Source organism: Chiloscyllium punctatum, chromosome 26 (genome assembly GCF_047496795.1).
Source record: "Chiloscyllium punctatum isolate Juve2018m chromosome 26, sChiPun1.3, whole genome shotgun sequence".
Taxonomy (NCBI): Eukaryota; Metazoa; Chordata; class Chondrichthyes; order Orectolobiformes; family Hemiscylliidae; genus Chiloscyllium; species Chiloscyllium punctatum.
In genome coordinates this window covers 75497594-75516512 of record NC_092764.1, presented here as the reverse complement: position 1 = coordinate 75516512, position 18919 = coordinate 75497594, and the positions used below count along the sequence as shown (strand labels likewise).

At 40.0% G+C, this 18919-nt stretch overlaps 1 protein-coding gene across 4 annotated transcripts in view; it reads left to right on the top strand.

Annotated features, from left to right (window-relative positions):
* The window catches only part of LOC140453179 (anillin-like), a 64731-nt gene that overhangs the window by 28598 nt on the left and 17214 nt on the right, over positions 1-18919 (top strand). For all 4 annotated transcript variants that reach the window (XM_072547672.1, XM_072547670.1, XM_072547668.1 and 1 more), the window contains 7 exons: positions 3126-3268; positions 12897-13038; positions 13759-13894; positions 14767-14949; positions 17694-17820; positions 18682-18730; positions 18824-18877. In XM_072547672.1, coding sequence (XP_072403773.1) covers positions 3126-3268; positions 12897-13038; positions 13759-13894; positions 14767-14949; positions 17694-17820; positions 18682-18730; positions 18824-18877 — 834 coding nt within the window. The remainder of the gene's footprint in view (positions 1-3125; positions 3269-12896; positions 13039-13758; positions 13895-14766; positions 14950-17693; positions 17821-18681; positions 18731-18823; positions 18878-18919) is intronic.

Genomic DNA, 18919 nt, shown 5'->3' with positions numbered 1-18919 from the left:
TTTATCAAGAGTGCCAGTTTAAGGTACTGGTTAAAATAAACTTTGGTGAATTAGCTCTGGTTCACCCATTTGAACAGCTGGGATCCAAATACCGATCCTTGTGGTACATCACTCATCCCAGCCTGCCAATGCAAGACTGACCCGTTCATACCAATCTGTTCTCTGACTGTTAGCTAATACTTTAATCTACGACAGCACATTATTTCCTATTCTATGTGCTTTAATTTTGCTAACCAACATCCTATCTATCTCAGTCTTAAGTACACTCCATGACCTGGTCTCCACAACCTTCTGTAGAAGTGAATTCCATAGATTCACCACTCTGGCTGAAGAGGCTTATCCTTTATCAATGTTCTTAAAGTTTTCTCTTTATTCTAAGGCTATGCTCCCTGATCCTAATCTTTCCTACCAATGAAAGTCTCTTCCCCACATCTATTCTATCCAGGCCATTCAGTATTCTGTATGTTTCAATTAAACCCCCTTGCTGCCGTCTCCTAAGCTCAATTGAGTGCAGACCTAACATCCTTAAAACGTTCCTCATGTGTTAAGCTTTTAATTCCTGGAACCATTTTTGTGAACCTGCTCCAGGGCCAATACGTCCTTCCTGAGGTATGAGGCCCAGTACTGCGCACAATGCTCCAAATGTGGTCTGACCAGAGTCTTGGAACCTCGAAGTGCATCCCTGCTTTTGTATTCATATCTCCTCAAAATAAATGCCATATTTGCATTTGCCTTCCTAAGTACTGACTGAACCTGCAAGTTTATCTTGAGAGAATCCTGGACTGGAACTCCCAAGCCTCTTTGCACTTCAGACTTATGAATTTTCTTCCCATTTAGAAACTAGTCCATGTCTCTCTTCTTATCAAAATGCATGACCTCATACTTTCCCACATTGTACTCCATCTGCTGCTACTTTGCCCCCACTCCTAATCTGTCCAATCCTTCTGCAGCCTCTCTGTCTCAATGCTACCTTCTATGTATCTTTGTATCATCTGCAAACTTAGTCAGAATGCCCTCCATTCCCTCATCTAGATTGTTAATGTATAAAGTGAAAAGTTGTGGTCCCAATACTGAGACTTGTGGACCACTTGTCACCAGCTGCCATCCTGAGAAGGACCCATTTATCCCCACTTTCTGCTTTCTACCAGACAGCCAAGCTTCTATTCATGCTAGCACCTTGCCTCTGATACCATGAGCTCTTGCCTTACTCTGTAGTTTTCTGTGCGACAACCTGTCAAAGGCTGCCTTAAAGTCCAGGTCGATAACATCCAATGGTTCTCCTAGCTCTCTGCTCATTACTTTCTCAAAGAATTCAAGCAGATTTGTCAGACGTGACCTCTCCTTGATGAAACCATGCTGACTTTGTCCTATTTTACCACTTACTTCCAAGTATTCAGAAATCTCCTCCACAATAGACTCAAGGATCTTGCCCACAACAGAGGTTAGCCAAAAGGTCTGTAATTTTGTCTTTTGCCTTACTCCCTTTTTTAAACATGGGAAGCACATTAGCGTTTTTCCAGTCCTCGGGGGCCCTCCCTGATTCTAGCAATTCCTGAAAGATCACCACTAACGCCTTCGCTATATCTCCAGCTATCTCCCTTCGACTCCTGAGGTGTAGTCTGTCTGGTCCAGGTGACTCATCCATCTTTACGTCATTCAGTTTTTCTAGCACCTTCTCCTTGGTGATGGACTCAGCTCTGCCCTCTCTTGAATTTTTGGGATATTATTCATGTCTTCTACTGTGAAGACTGATGCAAATTAAGTCAGTTCCTCAGCCATTTTTTGTTCCTCACTACTATCTCTCCAGCGTAATTTTCCAGTGCCCAATGTCCACTTTTGCCTTTGATACCTCTAAACAAGCTCACGTATTATTGGCTAGCTTATCCTCCTATTTAATCTTCTCCATTCTTATTTCTTTTAACCTCTGGTCTTTGTAAGCTTCCCAATCCTCTGATTTCCTACTGCCCTTCCCCAAATTATGCTTTCTCTTTGCTTTTATGCTATCCCTGACTTCCCTTGTCAGCCATGGTTGCCTCATTCCTCCTGTTCCATGCAGCTTTTCTTTCAGGATGATTCTCTGCCTCTGAATTTTTCCCAGAAACCCCTACCATTGCTGTTCTGTTGTCTTTCTTGCTAGGCTCCTCTCCCAGTCAATTCCCACCCAGTTCTTCCCTCATGCCTCCGTAGTTGCCTTTATTCAGCTGTAATACCTTGCATCTGATTCGATCTTCTCCCTCTCAAATTACAGTGTAAATTCAATGCTATTATGATCACTGCTTCCTAAAAACTGTCGATCCAGATCATGCTTCAACTGGAGTTGGTTTTAGCTTTCTGTGCCTGTATAAACCATCTTTAGTAATGACATTTGCATTTTATTTCTTAATTCTTGACAAATATTTGCTCCAACCATCTTCCTAATAAGAGGGGTTTCATGAAACTCATTACATCTCTCCAACCTCCACTTTCTGACCCTGAGCCATGTCACTAACATAGTTAACAAAAAATTATTAAACTTTAATGAGCAATGTGTTAAAAATCTTAAGCCCAACCCATAAATGTTGTCTATCTGGGATGAGCTTTTAAAAGTTCAGAAATAGCTTACTTTCTGGTAATCTTAATTTTGAAAAGGAAACTGAACTCTAGGAAACAGTCAACAACAAATAAAATAGGAATGGGGAAGTGTCTTTCACATTTTTAAAGAATGGGTAAGGGGGACACAGCATTACTGCTTGACAGTGTCCACTTTTTATTAAAATAACGCTTGAGGGAGCAGGAAGCAAGGAGCAGTTGCCTATTGAACTGGATTATTAATGTAAAGTAGATTAGTCATTTTTTTTTAAATCAGTAAGCTTTTTTAATATATATATATTTTTTTAAAAAATAATTTCACCCTGGGCAGAAAAGTCTACTATAGTTCAACCATTTGTAAAAACGTTAGCCTTCGTGATGTGCTGTCAGGCTGCTTGTAGGTATATTCATTGACTTGGCCATTGATCCTGTTAGTTGAGTCTGTAAATTCAATAGTTGTTGGTTTTACATAATTTTAATATGCCTTTGACAATGCCCAATAAGTTGGGATACTCTCTTGTAACATGTCTTGAGCTTTTTTTTCTTGTATCTGGTAGGCTGCAGTAGTTGCATCACTAAATAATGGTCTGACTGAATCCTGCTGCTCACTCTATTCGTCACTCAAACTTAATACTCCTGGGCAGGACCAAGATCCAGCTGGAAGTCTTCTACGAGCAGTGGAAAATGCACCATTATACAGGTAACTTTATCCCTATGAACACTTGATTATTGATGTATCCTGATGAACAGCAATTTCAAAGGTTGAGCCCTTAAAATGTTTAATTTTTTTTTGTAACCGTTCCTGTTTTCAAAAAGGAATTGTGCAAGAAATCTCTTGATCTAGGTTGGTACCTGTTTGGTCAAGTTTTAAGAGTGATTTAGATTCCTTTTTAAAACTCATTTTGGACTTTGGTTGCTTCTTTTCAAAGTCATTTGGTTGTGCATAAGAACAGGATTAGGCCCCTGAGCCTGTTCTGCCATCCTTTTGCATTCGGGCTGACTGTATCTCAACTCCATCTACCCACTGTAGTTCCACATCATGTGAAACCCTTGAGCAAACATTCTATCACTTGGATTTAATTATTGGAGTCAGTATATTTTTGAGGGTGATTTTAGAATCCTATCATCCATTGTGGAAAGAGGAATTATGTTCCTGTTAGTGAAAGGTAAGGCTGGTAAGATTAGGAAACAATGGATGAATAAAGATATTGAGGTTCTAGTCAAGAATAAAATGGATCTCTTGAAGAGTATAAAGAGTATAGTGGCATTCTTAAGAGGGAAATCAGAAAGGCCAAGTGGGGATAGGGGACTGCCTTGGCAAATAAGGTTAAAGTTGATCCAAAGAGATTCTGCAAATAATTGAGTTAGCGAGCCACTGGAGGCAGAGTAGGGCCCCTTTAAAGGTCAATGAGGGCCAGCTTTGTGTTGAGCCTCAGGAGATGGGAGAGATGTGAAATGAATATTTTACATCAGTTTTTACGGTGGAGAAAGAAATGGAGGCGAGACAACTCTGGGGAAATAAATATTGATGTTTTGAAAACCGTTCACATTACAGAAGATGAAGTGCTGACTATTTCACTAACAGGTGGATAAATCTCCAGGACCCAATCAAATGTATCTCAGGATGTTGTAGGAAGTTAAGGAGGCAATTGTGGGGCCCCTAGCAGAAGTACTTGTAACATCTTTAACCATGGGTGAGGTGCAGGAGGACCTGAGGGTGGCTCATGTTGTGCCTTTAAGAAGAGATGTAAGGTGAAGCCTGGGAACTATAGACCGGTGAGTCTGACACCAATGGTGGGTAAGTCTTTGGGGATTCTGAAAAGTAGGAATTACATGTATTTGCAGAGGCAAGGCATGCAAGAAAAATTGTCAAACTTTTTTGAAGTAACCAAAAATATTGAGCGCAGAGCAGTAGGCATTGTTTACTTGGATTTTAGTCAAGCCTTTGATAAGGTTCAACATGGGAGACTAATTAGATCTAATTTACTAGGTCGATCACATGGGATTCGGATGAACTTTCCATTTGGATGCAAAATTAGCTTTACAGTAGAAGAGAATGGTCGCAGGTTTCTTTTTGTTGGACTACATATCTGTAATAGTGGTGTTCCACCAGGATTGCTACTGGGTTCACTTTTGTGTGTCATTTCTATATAGAGTCATAGTTGTACAGCACAAAAACAGATCCTTTTGGTCCAACTTGTCCATGCTGACCCGATATCCTAAATAAATTAATCAGTGCCGTTAACCAGTATTTGGCTCGTATCGCGCACTCAACCCTTTCTTTTCATACACCCATCCAGATGTCTTTTAAATGTTGTAGTTGTACCAGCCTCCTCCACTCTCTCTCTGGCAGCTCATTCTACGCATACATCACCCTCTGCATGAAAAGGTTGCCACTTAGGTGCCTTTTAAATCTTGTCACTCTCTCGTTTTAAACCTATGCCCCCTAGTTTTGAACTTTTTTTTTTCCCTGCACCCCCCACCACTACCATGGGGAAAAAGACCTTAGCGATTGATCCTATCCATTCCCCTCATGATTTTTATAAACCTCTACATGGTCACCCCTCGACGTCCAAAGATCTAGGGAAAATGGCCCCAGACTATATCAACTTCTCCCTTCCAACCTCCCAACCCCCCAACCCTGGCAACATCATTGTAAAGCTTTTCTGAACCCTTTCAAGTTTAACAATAGCTCTCCTATAGCAAGGAGACCAGAATTGAACACCGTATTCCAAAAGTGACCTAACCAATGTTCTGTGCAGCTACAACATCCCAACTCCTATTAATGCACTAACCAATAAAAGCAAGCATACCAAATGCCACCTTCATTACCCTGTCTATCTATGACTCCTTTTAAGGAAATATACACCTACACCCGAAAGGCTTAGGGTGAGAATGTAGAAGGTATGGTTAGTAAGCTTGTGGATGGCATCAAAATTGACAGTAATTGTTGTGGTTCTGTTCGCCGAGCTGGGAATTTGTGTTGCAGGTGTTTCGTCCCCTGTCTCGGTGACATCCTCAGTGCTTGGGACCCTCTGCTAAAGCGCTTCTGTGATCTTTCCTCCGGCATTTGTAGTGGTTTGAATCTGCCGCTTCCGGTTGTCAGTTCCACCTGTCCGTTGCGTGGCCGGTATATTGGGTCCAAGTCGATGTGCTTATTGATTGATTGAATCTGAATCTGTGGATGAGTGCCATGCCTCTAGGAATTCCCTGGCTGTTCCCTATTTGGCTTGTCCTATAATAGTGTTGTCCCAGTCGAATTCATGTTGCTTGTCATCTGCGTGTGTGGCTACTCAGGATAGCTGGTCGTGTCTTTCATGGCTAGTTGGTGTTCATGGATGCGGATTGTTAGCTATCTTCCTGTTTGTCCTATGTAGTGTTTTGTGCAGATATGTGGATGACACCTTTTGTAATCATTAAAAACACAGAAATAGAGAATACATACACCAGATCATCAACGCCACACTCGCAGGAATCCGATTCACTAGAGAGGAAGAAAAGGACAACCAACTCCCATTCCTAGACATGATGGTATGGAGAATTCACCACAAAGATATACAGGAAAGCCACACACAGACCAAGAACTGAACTACGAAGGCAACCACCCCAACACACACAAAAGAAGTTGCATCAAGACACTATTCGAAAGGGCCACAACACACTGCAGTACACCAGAACTGCAAAAAGAGGAAGAAGAACACCTCTACAATGTATTCGCCGAAAACGGATACCTGCGCAATTTCATCAACAGATGCCTAAGGGAAAGACAACGGAACGAGGACATGCCACAACCCAAAGGACTAGCCACACAACCATACATCAAGAGCATTTCCAAACTGATAGCCAGACTACTGCGACCACTAGGACTCCTAACAGCACACAAACCAACAGCCACTCTCAGACGACAACTCACCAGAACGAAGGACCTGATACCCAGCATGAGCAAAACCAATGTAGTGTACAAAATCCCATGCAAGGACTGCACATGAAGGGAAAATGAAGAAATAAGGAGGCCTTTATAAAATTCATTCACAGGATGAGGTTATCACTGGCTAGGCCAGCATTCATTGCCCATCCCTAATTGCCTGGGCAGGCACCTGAGATTCAACCACATTGCAATGGATCTGGAGTCACATGTAGGCCAGACTGGGTCAGCAAAATGCTATTGGCATTTATTGCAAGCTCCAGGGCAGCCATTGCTGCCTCTGAGCACTCAGTTCACTGGGAGATTGTTATAAATTTGTGAAGCCCTGTCCTGAACCATCAAACCAGCAAAAGTTTCTTTTCCCACCTATCAATTTCAATCAAACCACCTCCTAACTATATACAAGCCAGGGAATTGAAACCAATGCAACTGTTTAAGCTCTCATCTAATGTGAAGAGCCAGAACATTTGGAAGTGAGGTAACTATGGGCAGATTGAGATTAAATAAAAATGACCCAGTTTTGATCAGAGGTCCCTTTATTTTTCCCCTGAGGTTTAACAAATTAAATACCTTCCAAAAGTCATACAAATTGCATCCTTAGACATTCCCCTGACGACTGCTTCACTTAGTCATTTAGGTTTGTTGGATGTAATCCACTGAGATTGTGGATTAAAGGCTCCTTATGTAGTGTTATTATTTGAGAGCTTGGATTTTAAAGAGGAATAATGGGTTTTTGATTTTTGTTTTCTGACCATGTAATCTTTTTAAGAGGTCAGAAAATAAGTTTTTGAACAAAAGTGCTAAAGACAAACATTTCCAAGAAATCAAAATTTTGGCAAAATGACTGGCAAGCCCCCATGGAGATAATTGCTAAGATCTTTGCTGACTTGAGTTTGCGATCCAGCTGAAGAATTATTTGGACAGAAACCAGTTCAAAGTGGAGCAATTTTTAGCAGCCAAACAGTCAGTACTAGGAAAAGAAATTCCTGAGTTGCTTTGACGGCTGTGGAAGTTTTGAGAAAAAAACTCCCTACAAGGCTGCTAATGTTCATAGGTTTAAGGAGCCCATGTCCAATAGTATCGGAATTCAAGTTGTTTTAACTGAGTTTTTACTAACCTTTTCCCAACAGATGTTCATCTAAAGGGTCTGTAATTTGCTGTATTTTCATTCTCTTTTAAAAAGTGGCAATTTGCAAATGTAAATCAAAAAGGGTAATTCCTGTGGTTAAAAACAATAACTGCAGATGCTGGAAACCAAATACTGGATTAGTGGTGCTGGAAGAGCACAGCAGTTCAGGCAGCATCCAACGAGCAGCGAAATCGACGTTTCGGGCAAAAGCCCTTCATCAGGAATACCAATAGTTGAAGACTGTAGCTGAAGTATTTGCAATTTTCTCATGACTTTAAAAACCTGATGTGGAAAACCATTGTGCCTTGGTATTTGTCATCTTCTCGTACTATTATTTTGATTTGAGTTCTGATTTCTTTCTTGCACTCACTTTCATGAGTTGCAGTCCTTTGATTCCTTTCTAATTTTGGGAGTCATCTACAGGCCCCCAAACAGTAGTCTGGATGTCGGATGTAAGTTGAATCAGGAGTTGAAATTGGTCTGTCGCAAAGATGTTACTACAGTTGTTAAGGGGGATTTTAACATGCAGGTAGACTGGGAGAATCAGGATGGTATCGGACCTCAAGAAAGAGACTTTGTGGAGTGCCTCCGAGATGGATTCTTAGAGCAACTGGTGCTAGAGCCGACCAGGAAGAAGGCAATTCTGGATCTGGTATTGTGTAATGAACCAGAATTGGTCAGACACCTCTAAGTGAAGGAGCCATTGGGAAGTAGTGACCATAATACATTAAGCTTCAATCTGCAATTTGAGAGGGAGAGGGTACAGTCGGAGGTGACAGTACTTCTGTTGAATAAAGGGAACTTTAGAGCTATGAGGGAGGAGCTGGCCAAAGTTCAATGATGCAATACCTTAGCAAGAATAAATGTGGAGGAACAATGGCGGATATTTCTGTGTATAATGCAGAAGTTGCAGGATCAGTTCATTTCTAAAAGGAAGAAAGATCCCAGGAGGAGGCATGGGTGGCCGTGGCTGACGAGGGAAGTTAAGAAACATATAAAGTTAAAAGAGGAAAAAGTATAACATAGCAAAGATAAGTGGGAAAACTGAGGACTGGGAAGCTTTTAAAGAACAGAGGATTACTAAGAAGGAAATACGCAGAGGAAAAATGAGGTACCAAGGTAAACTGGCCAATAATATAAAGGAGGATAGTAAAAGCTTTAAGTATGTGCAAGGCAAAAAAATGGTTAGGACTAAAATTGGGCTCTTGAAGACAAACAGGGGAATATACTATAGGGAACAAAGAAATGGCAGAAGAATTAAATGGGTACTTCAGATCTGTGTTCACTGGGGAAGACACAAGCAATCTGCCTGAGGTAACAGTGACTGAAGGACCTGAACTGAAGGGAATCTGTATTTGCCAGGAATTGATGTTGAAGAGACTGTTCGGTCTGAAGGTTGATAAGTCTCCGGGGCCTGATGGTCTACATCCCAGGGTACTGGCTTGGGAAATCATGGATGCGTTGGTGTTTATTTTCCAGAGTTCGATAGATTTGGGGTCGGTTCCTGAGGATTGGAGGGTGGCTAATGTTATACCACTTTTTAAGAAAGGTGGGAGAGAGAAAGCAGGAAATTATAGACCAGTTAATCTGACCTCCGTGGTGGGAAAGATGCTGGAGTCTATTATAAAGGATGAAATTACGGCACATCTGGATAGTAGTAACAGGATAGGACAGTGTCAGCATGGATTTATGAAGGGGAAATCATGCTTGACTAATCTTCTTGAATTTTTTTGAGGGTGTAACTCTGAAGATGGACGAGGGAGATCCAGTAGATGTAGTGTACCTGGACTTTCAGAAAGCTTTTGATAAAGTCTCACACAGGAGGTTAGTGAGTAAAATTAGGGCGTGTGGTATTGGGGGCAAAGTACTAGATTGGATTGAAAATTGGTTGGCTGATAGGAAACAAAGAGTAGTGATAAACGGTGCCATTTCGGAATGGCAGGGTACCGCAGCGATCCGTGCTGGGACTGCAGCTTTTTACAATATATGTAAATGATATAGAAAATGGTATCAGCAATAACATTAGCAAATTTTGCTGATGATACAAAGCTGGGTGGCAGGGTGAAATGTGATGAGGATGTCAGGAGATTACAGGGTGACCTGGACAAGTTAGGTGAGTGGGCAGATGCATGGCAGATGCAGTTTAATGTGGATATATGTATGGTTATCCACTTTGGTGGCAAGAACAGGAAGGCAGGTTACTACCTCAATGGAATCAATTTAGGTAAAGGGGCATTACCGAGAGATCTGGGTGTTCTTGTACACCAGTCAATGAAGGCAAGCATGCAGGTACAGCAGGTAGTGAAGAAGGCTAATAGCATGCTGGCCTTCATAACAAGAGGGATTGAGTATAGAAGCAAAGAGGTTCTTCTGCAGCTGTACAGGGCCCTGGTGAGACCACACCTGGAGTACTGTGTGCGGTTCTGGTCTCCAAATTTGAGGAAAGACATTCTGGCTATTGAGGGAGTGCAGCGTAGGTTCACGAGGTCAATTCCTGGAATGGCGGGATTACCTGACACGGAAAGACTGGAGCGACTGGGCTTGTATACCCTTGAGTTTAGAAGGCTGAGAGGGGATCTTATTGTGACATAAGATTATTAAAGAATTGGACATTCTGGAGGCAGGAAACATGTTTCCGCTGATGGGTGAGTGCCGAACCAGAGGACACAGCTTAAAAATAAGGAGTAGGCCATTTAGGACAGAGATGAGGAGAACCTTCTTCACCCAGAGAGTGGTGGATGTGTGGAATGCTCTGCCCCAGAAGGCAGTGGAGGCCCAGTCTCTGGATTCATTTAAGAAAGAGTTGGATAGAGCTCTCAAAGATAGTGGAATCAAGGATTATTGAGATTAGGCAGGAAGAGGATACTGATTAGGAATGATCAGCTATGATCATTATTGAATGGCGGTGCAGGCTAGAAGGGCTGAATGGCCTACTCCTGTACCTATTGTCTATTGTTAGAATATCAGGTGCATAATCTTCCTTGACTGAAGAGTAATACAAATAGTTAAGATTTCCAATATTCATTTTGATATTACCACATGTTATCCTTTAATTTCCATTTAGAAAATGATTGAAAGAATTCTACAGCGCAGCTCTTTGGCCTTCGATGCTGTGCCAACCTGTGAAACCAATCTGAAGCCCATCTAACCTACACCATTCCATTCTTGTCCCTATGCCTATCCAATGACCATTTAAATGCCCTTAAGGCAGCCGAGTCTACTATTTCAGGCAATGCGTTCTACGCCCCTATTACTGAGTAAAGAAACTATCTGACATCTGTCCTATATCTACCATCCCTCAGTTTAAAGCTATGTCCCCCGAGCTAGCCATCGCCATCTGAGGAAAAAGGCTGTCACTGTCCACCTTATCTAACCCTCTGATCTTGTGTCTCAATTAAGTCACCTCTCGATCATCTTCTCTAACGTAAACAGCCTCCAGTCCCTCAGCCTTTCCTCATAAGACCTTCCTGCCATGCCAGGCAACATCCTAGTAAAACTCCTCTGAACCCTTTCCATAGCTTCTACATCCTTCCTATAATGCGGTAATCAGAACTGTACACAATACTCCTAGTGCAGCCACAGCAGGGTTTTGTACAGCTGCAGCATGACCTCATGGTTGCAAAACTCAATCCCTCTACCAATAAAAGCTAATGCATCGTATGCTGCCTTAACAACCTTTATCAATCTGGGTGGCAACTTTCAGTGATCTATGTACCAGGACACTGAGATCTACACTACTATGAATCACCTCACACTTTTCTGCATTTAAACCCCATTTGCCACCTCTCAACCCAACTCTGCAGCTTATCGATGTCCCTCTGTAATCTGCAACATCCTTCGTCACTATCCACAACTCTAGCAACCTTTTGTGTCATCTGCAAATTTACTAACCCATCTTCTATGCCCCCATCCAGGTCATTTATAAAAATGACAAACAGTAGTGGACCCAAAACACATCCTTGCGGTACACCACTAGTAAGTGAGCTCCAGGATGACTATTTCCCATCAACCACCACCTTCTGTCATCTTTCAGCTGGCCAACTTCTGCTCCAAACCGCTAAATTGCCCTCAATCCCATGCCTGTGCAATAACCTACTGTGGGGAACCTTGCCAAACACCTTACTGAAATCCATGTATGCCACGTCAATTGCTTTACCTTCATCCACCTGTTTGACCTTCTCAAAGAATTCAATATGGTTGATGCATGATCTACCTTTCACAAAACCGTGTTGACTATCCCTGATCAACTTATTCCTTTTCTAAATGATACATCCTATTTCTTATAACCCTTTCCAACACTCTGCCCACCGCCGAAGTAAGGTTCACCTGTCTCTACTCCCCCTCTTAATGTGCCTTGACGTTTTCCTGTTTCTGCAGCTTCCACTATCCTTTTTGTCTTTTTCATTCTTTTATTTTTCTCCCATTGTCTGAATTTGCACCTTTTTATGCTTTTCCTTTAGCTTGTTACCTTAACTATTTTGTCAAAGCTGACTTGTTTTGGCCTGTAAAGCATTTGCAACTTGGCATTATATATTCTTTCTCTCTTTAATAAACAAATCTAGTCTGTATATAGTTTTACCTGAAGTTTTGATCAGTTTATTGTCACTAGATTCTATTTCATCCTGTTAAAATTATCATTACCAAAATCATCTGGTGTATTTTAGCTAAGTTTCTCATTTCAAAGCCTTAACACTATGAAATTTGAACCTTTTTATTTGAAATTCGAATTCTGTCTACTGTCTTTCCAGTGTCAAAGCCTGTCTTGTTGCCTTCAAATCTAACGACAAACGTATTAAAATAACAACATTAAAATGAGAAATTGGAGCAAATTTTTTTGAAAATTCACTGCTGCATCCTCAGCATTTGTAAATTTACTTGGCTGCTGTTTAAACTAGTTTTTAAACTATGGTGGAGCTGTTTGACCGTGGCTTTAATAGAATAATTGGTTTGTTTTATTGATGTCCCTGGCAGCTTGCCTGAGGTTAAGCTGCCTCATCTGCAGTTACTTTGCTTGTGTTGTTTTTGAACAGAAGTGTTGCGTTAGGAAGCTTCCCATAGCTGGCACAGCTTCCATGCTCACTTGAAAAATTCTAGTCACAGCCTCCACTTCCTTTTGATTTCCCTCTGTTTTGAGAATCATGTCACTGAGACACCGGTGCCTTATTCAAAGCTACTGTTTACTATCATTTTAAAATTCATGTATAAATGTGCTTTCTGTGCTATCTAAGTACTGAAACCATCCAAACCTGAGTGAGTAATCCGTTTTCTCTCCAGTATTGACTTGTATCGAACTCAACGGCGTAGTGCTCGACTGCAAGGAAAGAAAAATGAAGGAGCCAATAAAGATGATAAGCAAAAATCAGTAGAAGGATCTTGGTTGGCAGCACAGCAAGTGACCACAAAAGAGAAAGTAAAGGTGTGGAGCAAGCTATTAAAACTTATGTTTCCAAAGGTTTTGTAAAATGCAGGAAAATTTATAAATGATTTTTTTTAAATGAACTTTTATTGCAAATGTTTTCAGTTTTACTTCATTAATTAAAAATATCAAAGGTAAAGTCTTGGAAACCAGGAAAATCTTTTTCTGACATTTTGAATATTGCTGTGTAGTATCGCTGTCTCACCATCTAAACGCCTTACTTAGGATATTGTGCTGCACCCTGTTGGAGTACCAATAATTAGACTTTACTGCCACATTGAGCTCATCTTCTGTTATAATTGAATTAAAAGGGCAATGAGGCATCTGGAACCTTTTGGTTCAGGACTACTGGTCCTGTTGTTCAATTTGATTCAAAGACTGGTAATGACAGCAATGGAAAAAACAGTTTCAAATTCCTTACAGAAAGGATGACAAATCTGGAAAGGGAAAGTAGTTTTTAAGTGCTTTTAATGTCTTCAGAGCAGTTCACTACGTAAAGAAATGAAACTGCTTTGTTTAAATTGTTCCTTTTGAGGCTGGAGAGCTGATTGGCATCACGTTTACAGTTCTTGGGTATCTAAAGCAGTCCTTGTCCATTTTAAAAACTTACTAGAAGCCAATTTAAAGTGCAAGTCTTGCATGTTCTTTAAAAATAGCAGTTATAGTATGAAACTATTTGCACAAAAAAGCAGTTGCAAAATTATACTTTTAAACTTCCAGATACTTAATGATGAGATTATCAAATTGAACAGCATCATGCATCAGGCCAGCCAGGCACTAAATTGCTGTACAGATGAAGAGCATGGCAAAGGCTCACGAGAGGAAGCAGAAGCAGAGCGTCACCTACTTATTGCTTGTGAGTAATAAGGGGATAGTGGGAAACCAACACTAGCAGAAGTGTGATTATAGGAGGTTACACTCTCCATAGTTTGGAACTAACCAGTGGTGGAATGACTTGATGTTTTAATGACCTGCAATAATAAGCTTCTACCTGATCGTGACAGAAATTGAGTCAATCACTCCTATTTTGATGCAAACCTTTTTTTGTTTGGTGACTGTTTTTTGAATTGATTACCTCAATGTCCATGCTACCAATTTGCGTCACATTAACTATGGTTGTTGCCGACAAGGCCACCATTTGTTGCCTGTCCCTAATTGTCTTGACAAAGTGATTAGTGAAATTCTGCAGTCAATAGTGCAGATCAACCCACAGTGCTGTTAGCTCGTCTACTATTCTCGATTACTCTGCAGGTCAAATGTTGTGTTATCTGAAACTTGCCTTTGTAATCCAGCTTTGTCTCCAGGGGTAAAGGATCCTAGTTTGTGCCAACGCCTATTGTTTTCAGTCAACCATGATGTGGGAGAATCCTCAGTTGAGGAAAAAGAGGATGTCTGAGGCATTCCAATGGAAGGTAGCATCATAAGAACAAACTGGAATGGAACCGTTGCAGGAAGCAGGGGATTCACACTTCTAACAATGGGTTTCTCTTGACCAGGTTTCTCTCCAAAACTCACCTGACAGTCTTGACGGATTTTATTTTAAAATTATCCTATAAAGCACTTTGAGTAATTTTACACTTGGAGATGTTTATATGAAAATTGCTGTTAACGATGTAAATTGGTTAAACTTGTAATGATTGTATTAATTTCATCTATGTCATTTAAGTGGAAATTCACATGGTATTGCACCGTCAATAAATATTTTTGTCCTTTTTTCTATTTTTAAAGCTGAGAAGCGTACTGCTTTGCTGACTGAACTCAACACTCTGAAAGTAGAGGGCAATGCTGGATCCCCGGGCAGGCCAACAAAGTCGACGCAAGAGCTTGAGCCATGTCGAGGCACCATCTCCATCTCTGAGCTCCGCCTTCCTTTGAAAGCTGAATTTGTATGTTCAGCCCTACATAATCAAGGTAGGGGAAGCTCAAGGTGGGCACATTATTACTGTGAAGAACCTGTTGCTCATGTCTTTGTTTAAATATTTGTGCATTGTCAGAGATGGGGCTCTAGGATCTATAACCAATGATGCAGAACTTCCTAGGTGGACAACTATTGTGCTGTTTTGTCAGTGCTTGAAGATGACGACAATTTGTATAATAAAATCCGTGAATAAACAACCGTAGCTTGTTTACTATTCTCGATTTACTCTACAGGTCAAATGTTGTGAGATTAAATTTGCCTTTGTAATCCAGCTTTGTCCCCAGAGGTATAAAACCCTAGTTTGAAAACAATAGATATTGCTACAATCATCAAACTACTGCCCTTTGACAGCAGTGGCCTCTCAGTCGTTAGAGTTAAGCTCTAAACTGAACCAAGTTCTCCATGTAACCAGAAACGAACAAAGTTGGGTGTATTTTGTATATAACACTTGGAGCAACGTTTGTGTGGAAAAGTCCACACCAATGGAGGTGTAATGTTTGTAATCTTCAACATTTGTCTCAACTTTTAAACTATTGACTGTAGCTCCAGTAAATGAGTGAGCCAAAAAATGCAATCAAAATTGGAAACACTGATTGTTAGAAAAGCTAGAGCAAATGTTATCTCAAGCTTAAACTCAAAACATTTTCCTTTTCCTTAAACCCATGGAATGCCCATCCTTTTGCAAAGTAATTTCTGTTTTGTTAATTGGCTAACTCCAGTGTGCTGTTTCTAAAACTTCTATTTTCCCGCCACATCAAAGCTGTCAGAATCATCATGACCTGTAACAGCACAGCTCTAATCACAGATTAAAATTCAAGTGAAATAAAAATTAAACAAGAAAAGGCACACTGCATTACAAAAACGGAAAAATGAACCTTCAGAACTACTTTCCTGTATCTCTAAACTGAGTGAATTGTGCAGTCAATATGTGACTCATACCTTTAAATTTTTGCTTGTATTAAGAAAAATATAAACCAAACATCCTAAAGCCATTGAATATATTTCAACAGGCAGAAGTTAATCACTTTTAAAAATAGAGACTGCAACTGTAATGCACAAAAAGTGGTCGTTACTGCAACTCTTCCTTGCTCTCCATGTGAACAAGATGATCTAACAATATTTACTCTACCCCTCACTATCCTTTATTCTCTTTCCTTCATGCCATTCCTACCTCCACTTCTCCAGCCAATATTCACTGTTTATGCCTCAACCACAAAAGCTGATTTCAATTTTGTACCAATGGCTCCTCCATTGTAGATCCTTCCTTCATTCGGTGGCTCCTCTTTTTGCTTCTATCTCCTCCCTCAATCAATGTCCTAATCCCTTCTAATTTTAAACACTTTCTGACATCTTGTTTAGTTGTGGTGGGGATTGGCTGTACATGGAAGCTCCCTTTTTTCCTGTCTTGTATTTCTACTATCTTTTCCCACATTGTACCTCCGTGAATATTTATACCTGATCTGAAGCTTCAATATCCTAAAGTTACATACACCTGTGAGCTCTGCATTTTCCCCATCTTCCGTGCTTGTCTGTCTTGGAAGAAACCTGAGATTTAGTCAACCATGTTCACCCCTTTTGAAGTTTATGGTAGCTATTTATGACCAGTTTATTTTTATAAACTGATGTTATAATATCATCATTTTAGACACTAATTCATTTAAAAAAGAAATTCATAGCACCCATTCTAGGCTGTCATTACCCAAAGTAACTTGTTAACAACCATTTTAAAAGGACAGTTTAGTAGACTGGGCCCCAGACCAACGCTTAAATCTCATTATGTGCATTTCTTCCATAAACATCAAATATTGTTGTATTTATTGATTTTTGTCGCAGGGCAGTAACTTGTGATGGACTACATCAATGTTTTGTTTCCAAAGTTTGTAGTAGATGCTGGTGTAATGTTAACTATTCTTAGTGCAGGAATTGAAATAATTCCTCAAGCTGGTGAGGTCAAAACACTAACATTTTTAAGATGTTACCTGATTGAAATAAATGCTAGTGTACTTGGTTTAGTGCATTAGTGTTCTGCTGGCAGCAGAATATCAGGTTAATGAAATGCAGATGGTCAGAGCCCACTGTTTAAGATTTGAAAAAAATCTAAGTTTGTTTTACAGCATTAAGATCAAAGCAGCTAAGGTTAGGGTTGATACGAACTGATACACGATTAAGACTTTCAGTTCCAGCCAGGAAAAGACAGCTTATATTAGGTTAACATTCGCTCTCGCTTCTGCAAAGCAGGCAAAATACTTTTTTCTTGAAATAAGACAGCATTAAAAGATTTGGCTAATTGTATACTAGATAAAATATATTTTTTAACCTTGGTCTTAATGATTAAAATCTAACCCACCATTCTCCCAGTTATGATCAACTACAAAATAAACTTCCTGTAATGAAATACTAGTTGACAATCTTCTACAGACACAGGATGCTGCGGTAAGGTGTACTCTTTGGATTGAAGCTGAGTTCAGTCATACTTCATATCGGTATGAGAGAGTTTGATACGCTATAACTGAACTCTGGGAAAACTTTCATTGCCAAACATTGGTGTCCTTCAATTTAAGTACTAGAAAAAAATGCAAGAAGGGACTTTTTCATTCAAATAATATCTGGAATGTAAACTATTTAAAAAATAATTAATTGTGTTGGAATGTTCCATACAGTTGGATGCAGAGCTGAAAATATCAGGAACTTTGTGTCAATTATCTTTTACCTTCATTTGCATTTTCTTGTTCTTCAGGAAAACCAAGTCACTATTTCTTACTGATGATCCGATATGGTCCACATAACATTGTGACGACTCCACTAGCAACAGCAGAAGATGCTCAACATGGTGATACCATTACTTTCCCAACCACCATCACACTGTGAGTTATCATCTCTTATGGACTACTGTTTCTGGAAATAATTTCAAAATTTAGGAAAATATCAACTAATTGCATTTGTTAAACTATTAAATAAATGATGCAGCCATCTAAGCCAGTCATTTTCCAACCTAGATATCAGAAGTGCGTGGTTTGATGCAATTTCAGCACAGGGAACAAGTGTTCGACCCATCAAAACTGTCATGTCACTTTTTAAACTGGAGCTCTCTGGTCTGAACCCTAATTTAATCTTCCTTTTTAAGTCTCTGCCTAAAGGATAATTTTAAGTTTCTGTCTAAATTGCAACATCTAGAAAACCAAATGATCATAAAGATCTTCTGCAGTTCCCAACTTCTTTTGACATCCTGTTATCTTTCTAATGAATATATCCTGACTGGAACAGACTGGTCTATGAAAGTAAATATTTATTCACCACTAAAATCTTAAGCTTTTTTAGTTTTTTTCCTGAAGCTATGGGAGGTAGGGCAGCTACATATTTTCAGCGCATCACAAATATAGCTTGTTAGATTTTATTTTTGTTTAACAGTTTTTTGCTGTATCCTTTCCAGAGCTTTGGTATGTTTCCAACAGTAGGGTGAACAGCACTAGGCATAGTATGCCAGCTATGACCTATCTAATGTCCTCTACAACTTGAAGTTGTTTCCTTTTATATAGTCTCTCTGGTATAAAGCCCAGAATCCATTTGTGTTTAATATCCTGCTTTACCTGTCAAGAGGAAGTGAAATAAATGCCAAAGATTCCTTGTATGACACTGTTTGCCTTAAAACCACAGTAGTACGCTCGACAAAATAAAATAACCTAAATCATAAAAAAAATAACTGATCTTGATCTTGCAATCTCTAGGCGTGATATTCATTACAAATTTGAAATTGATGTGGAAGTGTACAGCCTGGTAAGTTAATCTTCAACTTCTTTCATGTTTTGTTTTTAAAACTATTCCCTTTTCACAATTGCAGACCATTTTAATTTTGTTTTGTTCTTGCAGGCTCAGACGGCAAATGTAGCCACCTCTGAGAAGCGGAGAGTATCAAGATCTAAGGTGATTTGGTAATGTGCTTTTAAAGCATGTAATCTGATCTGC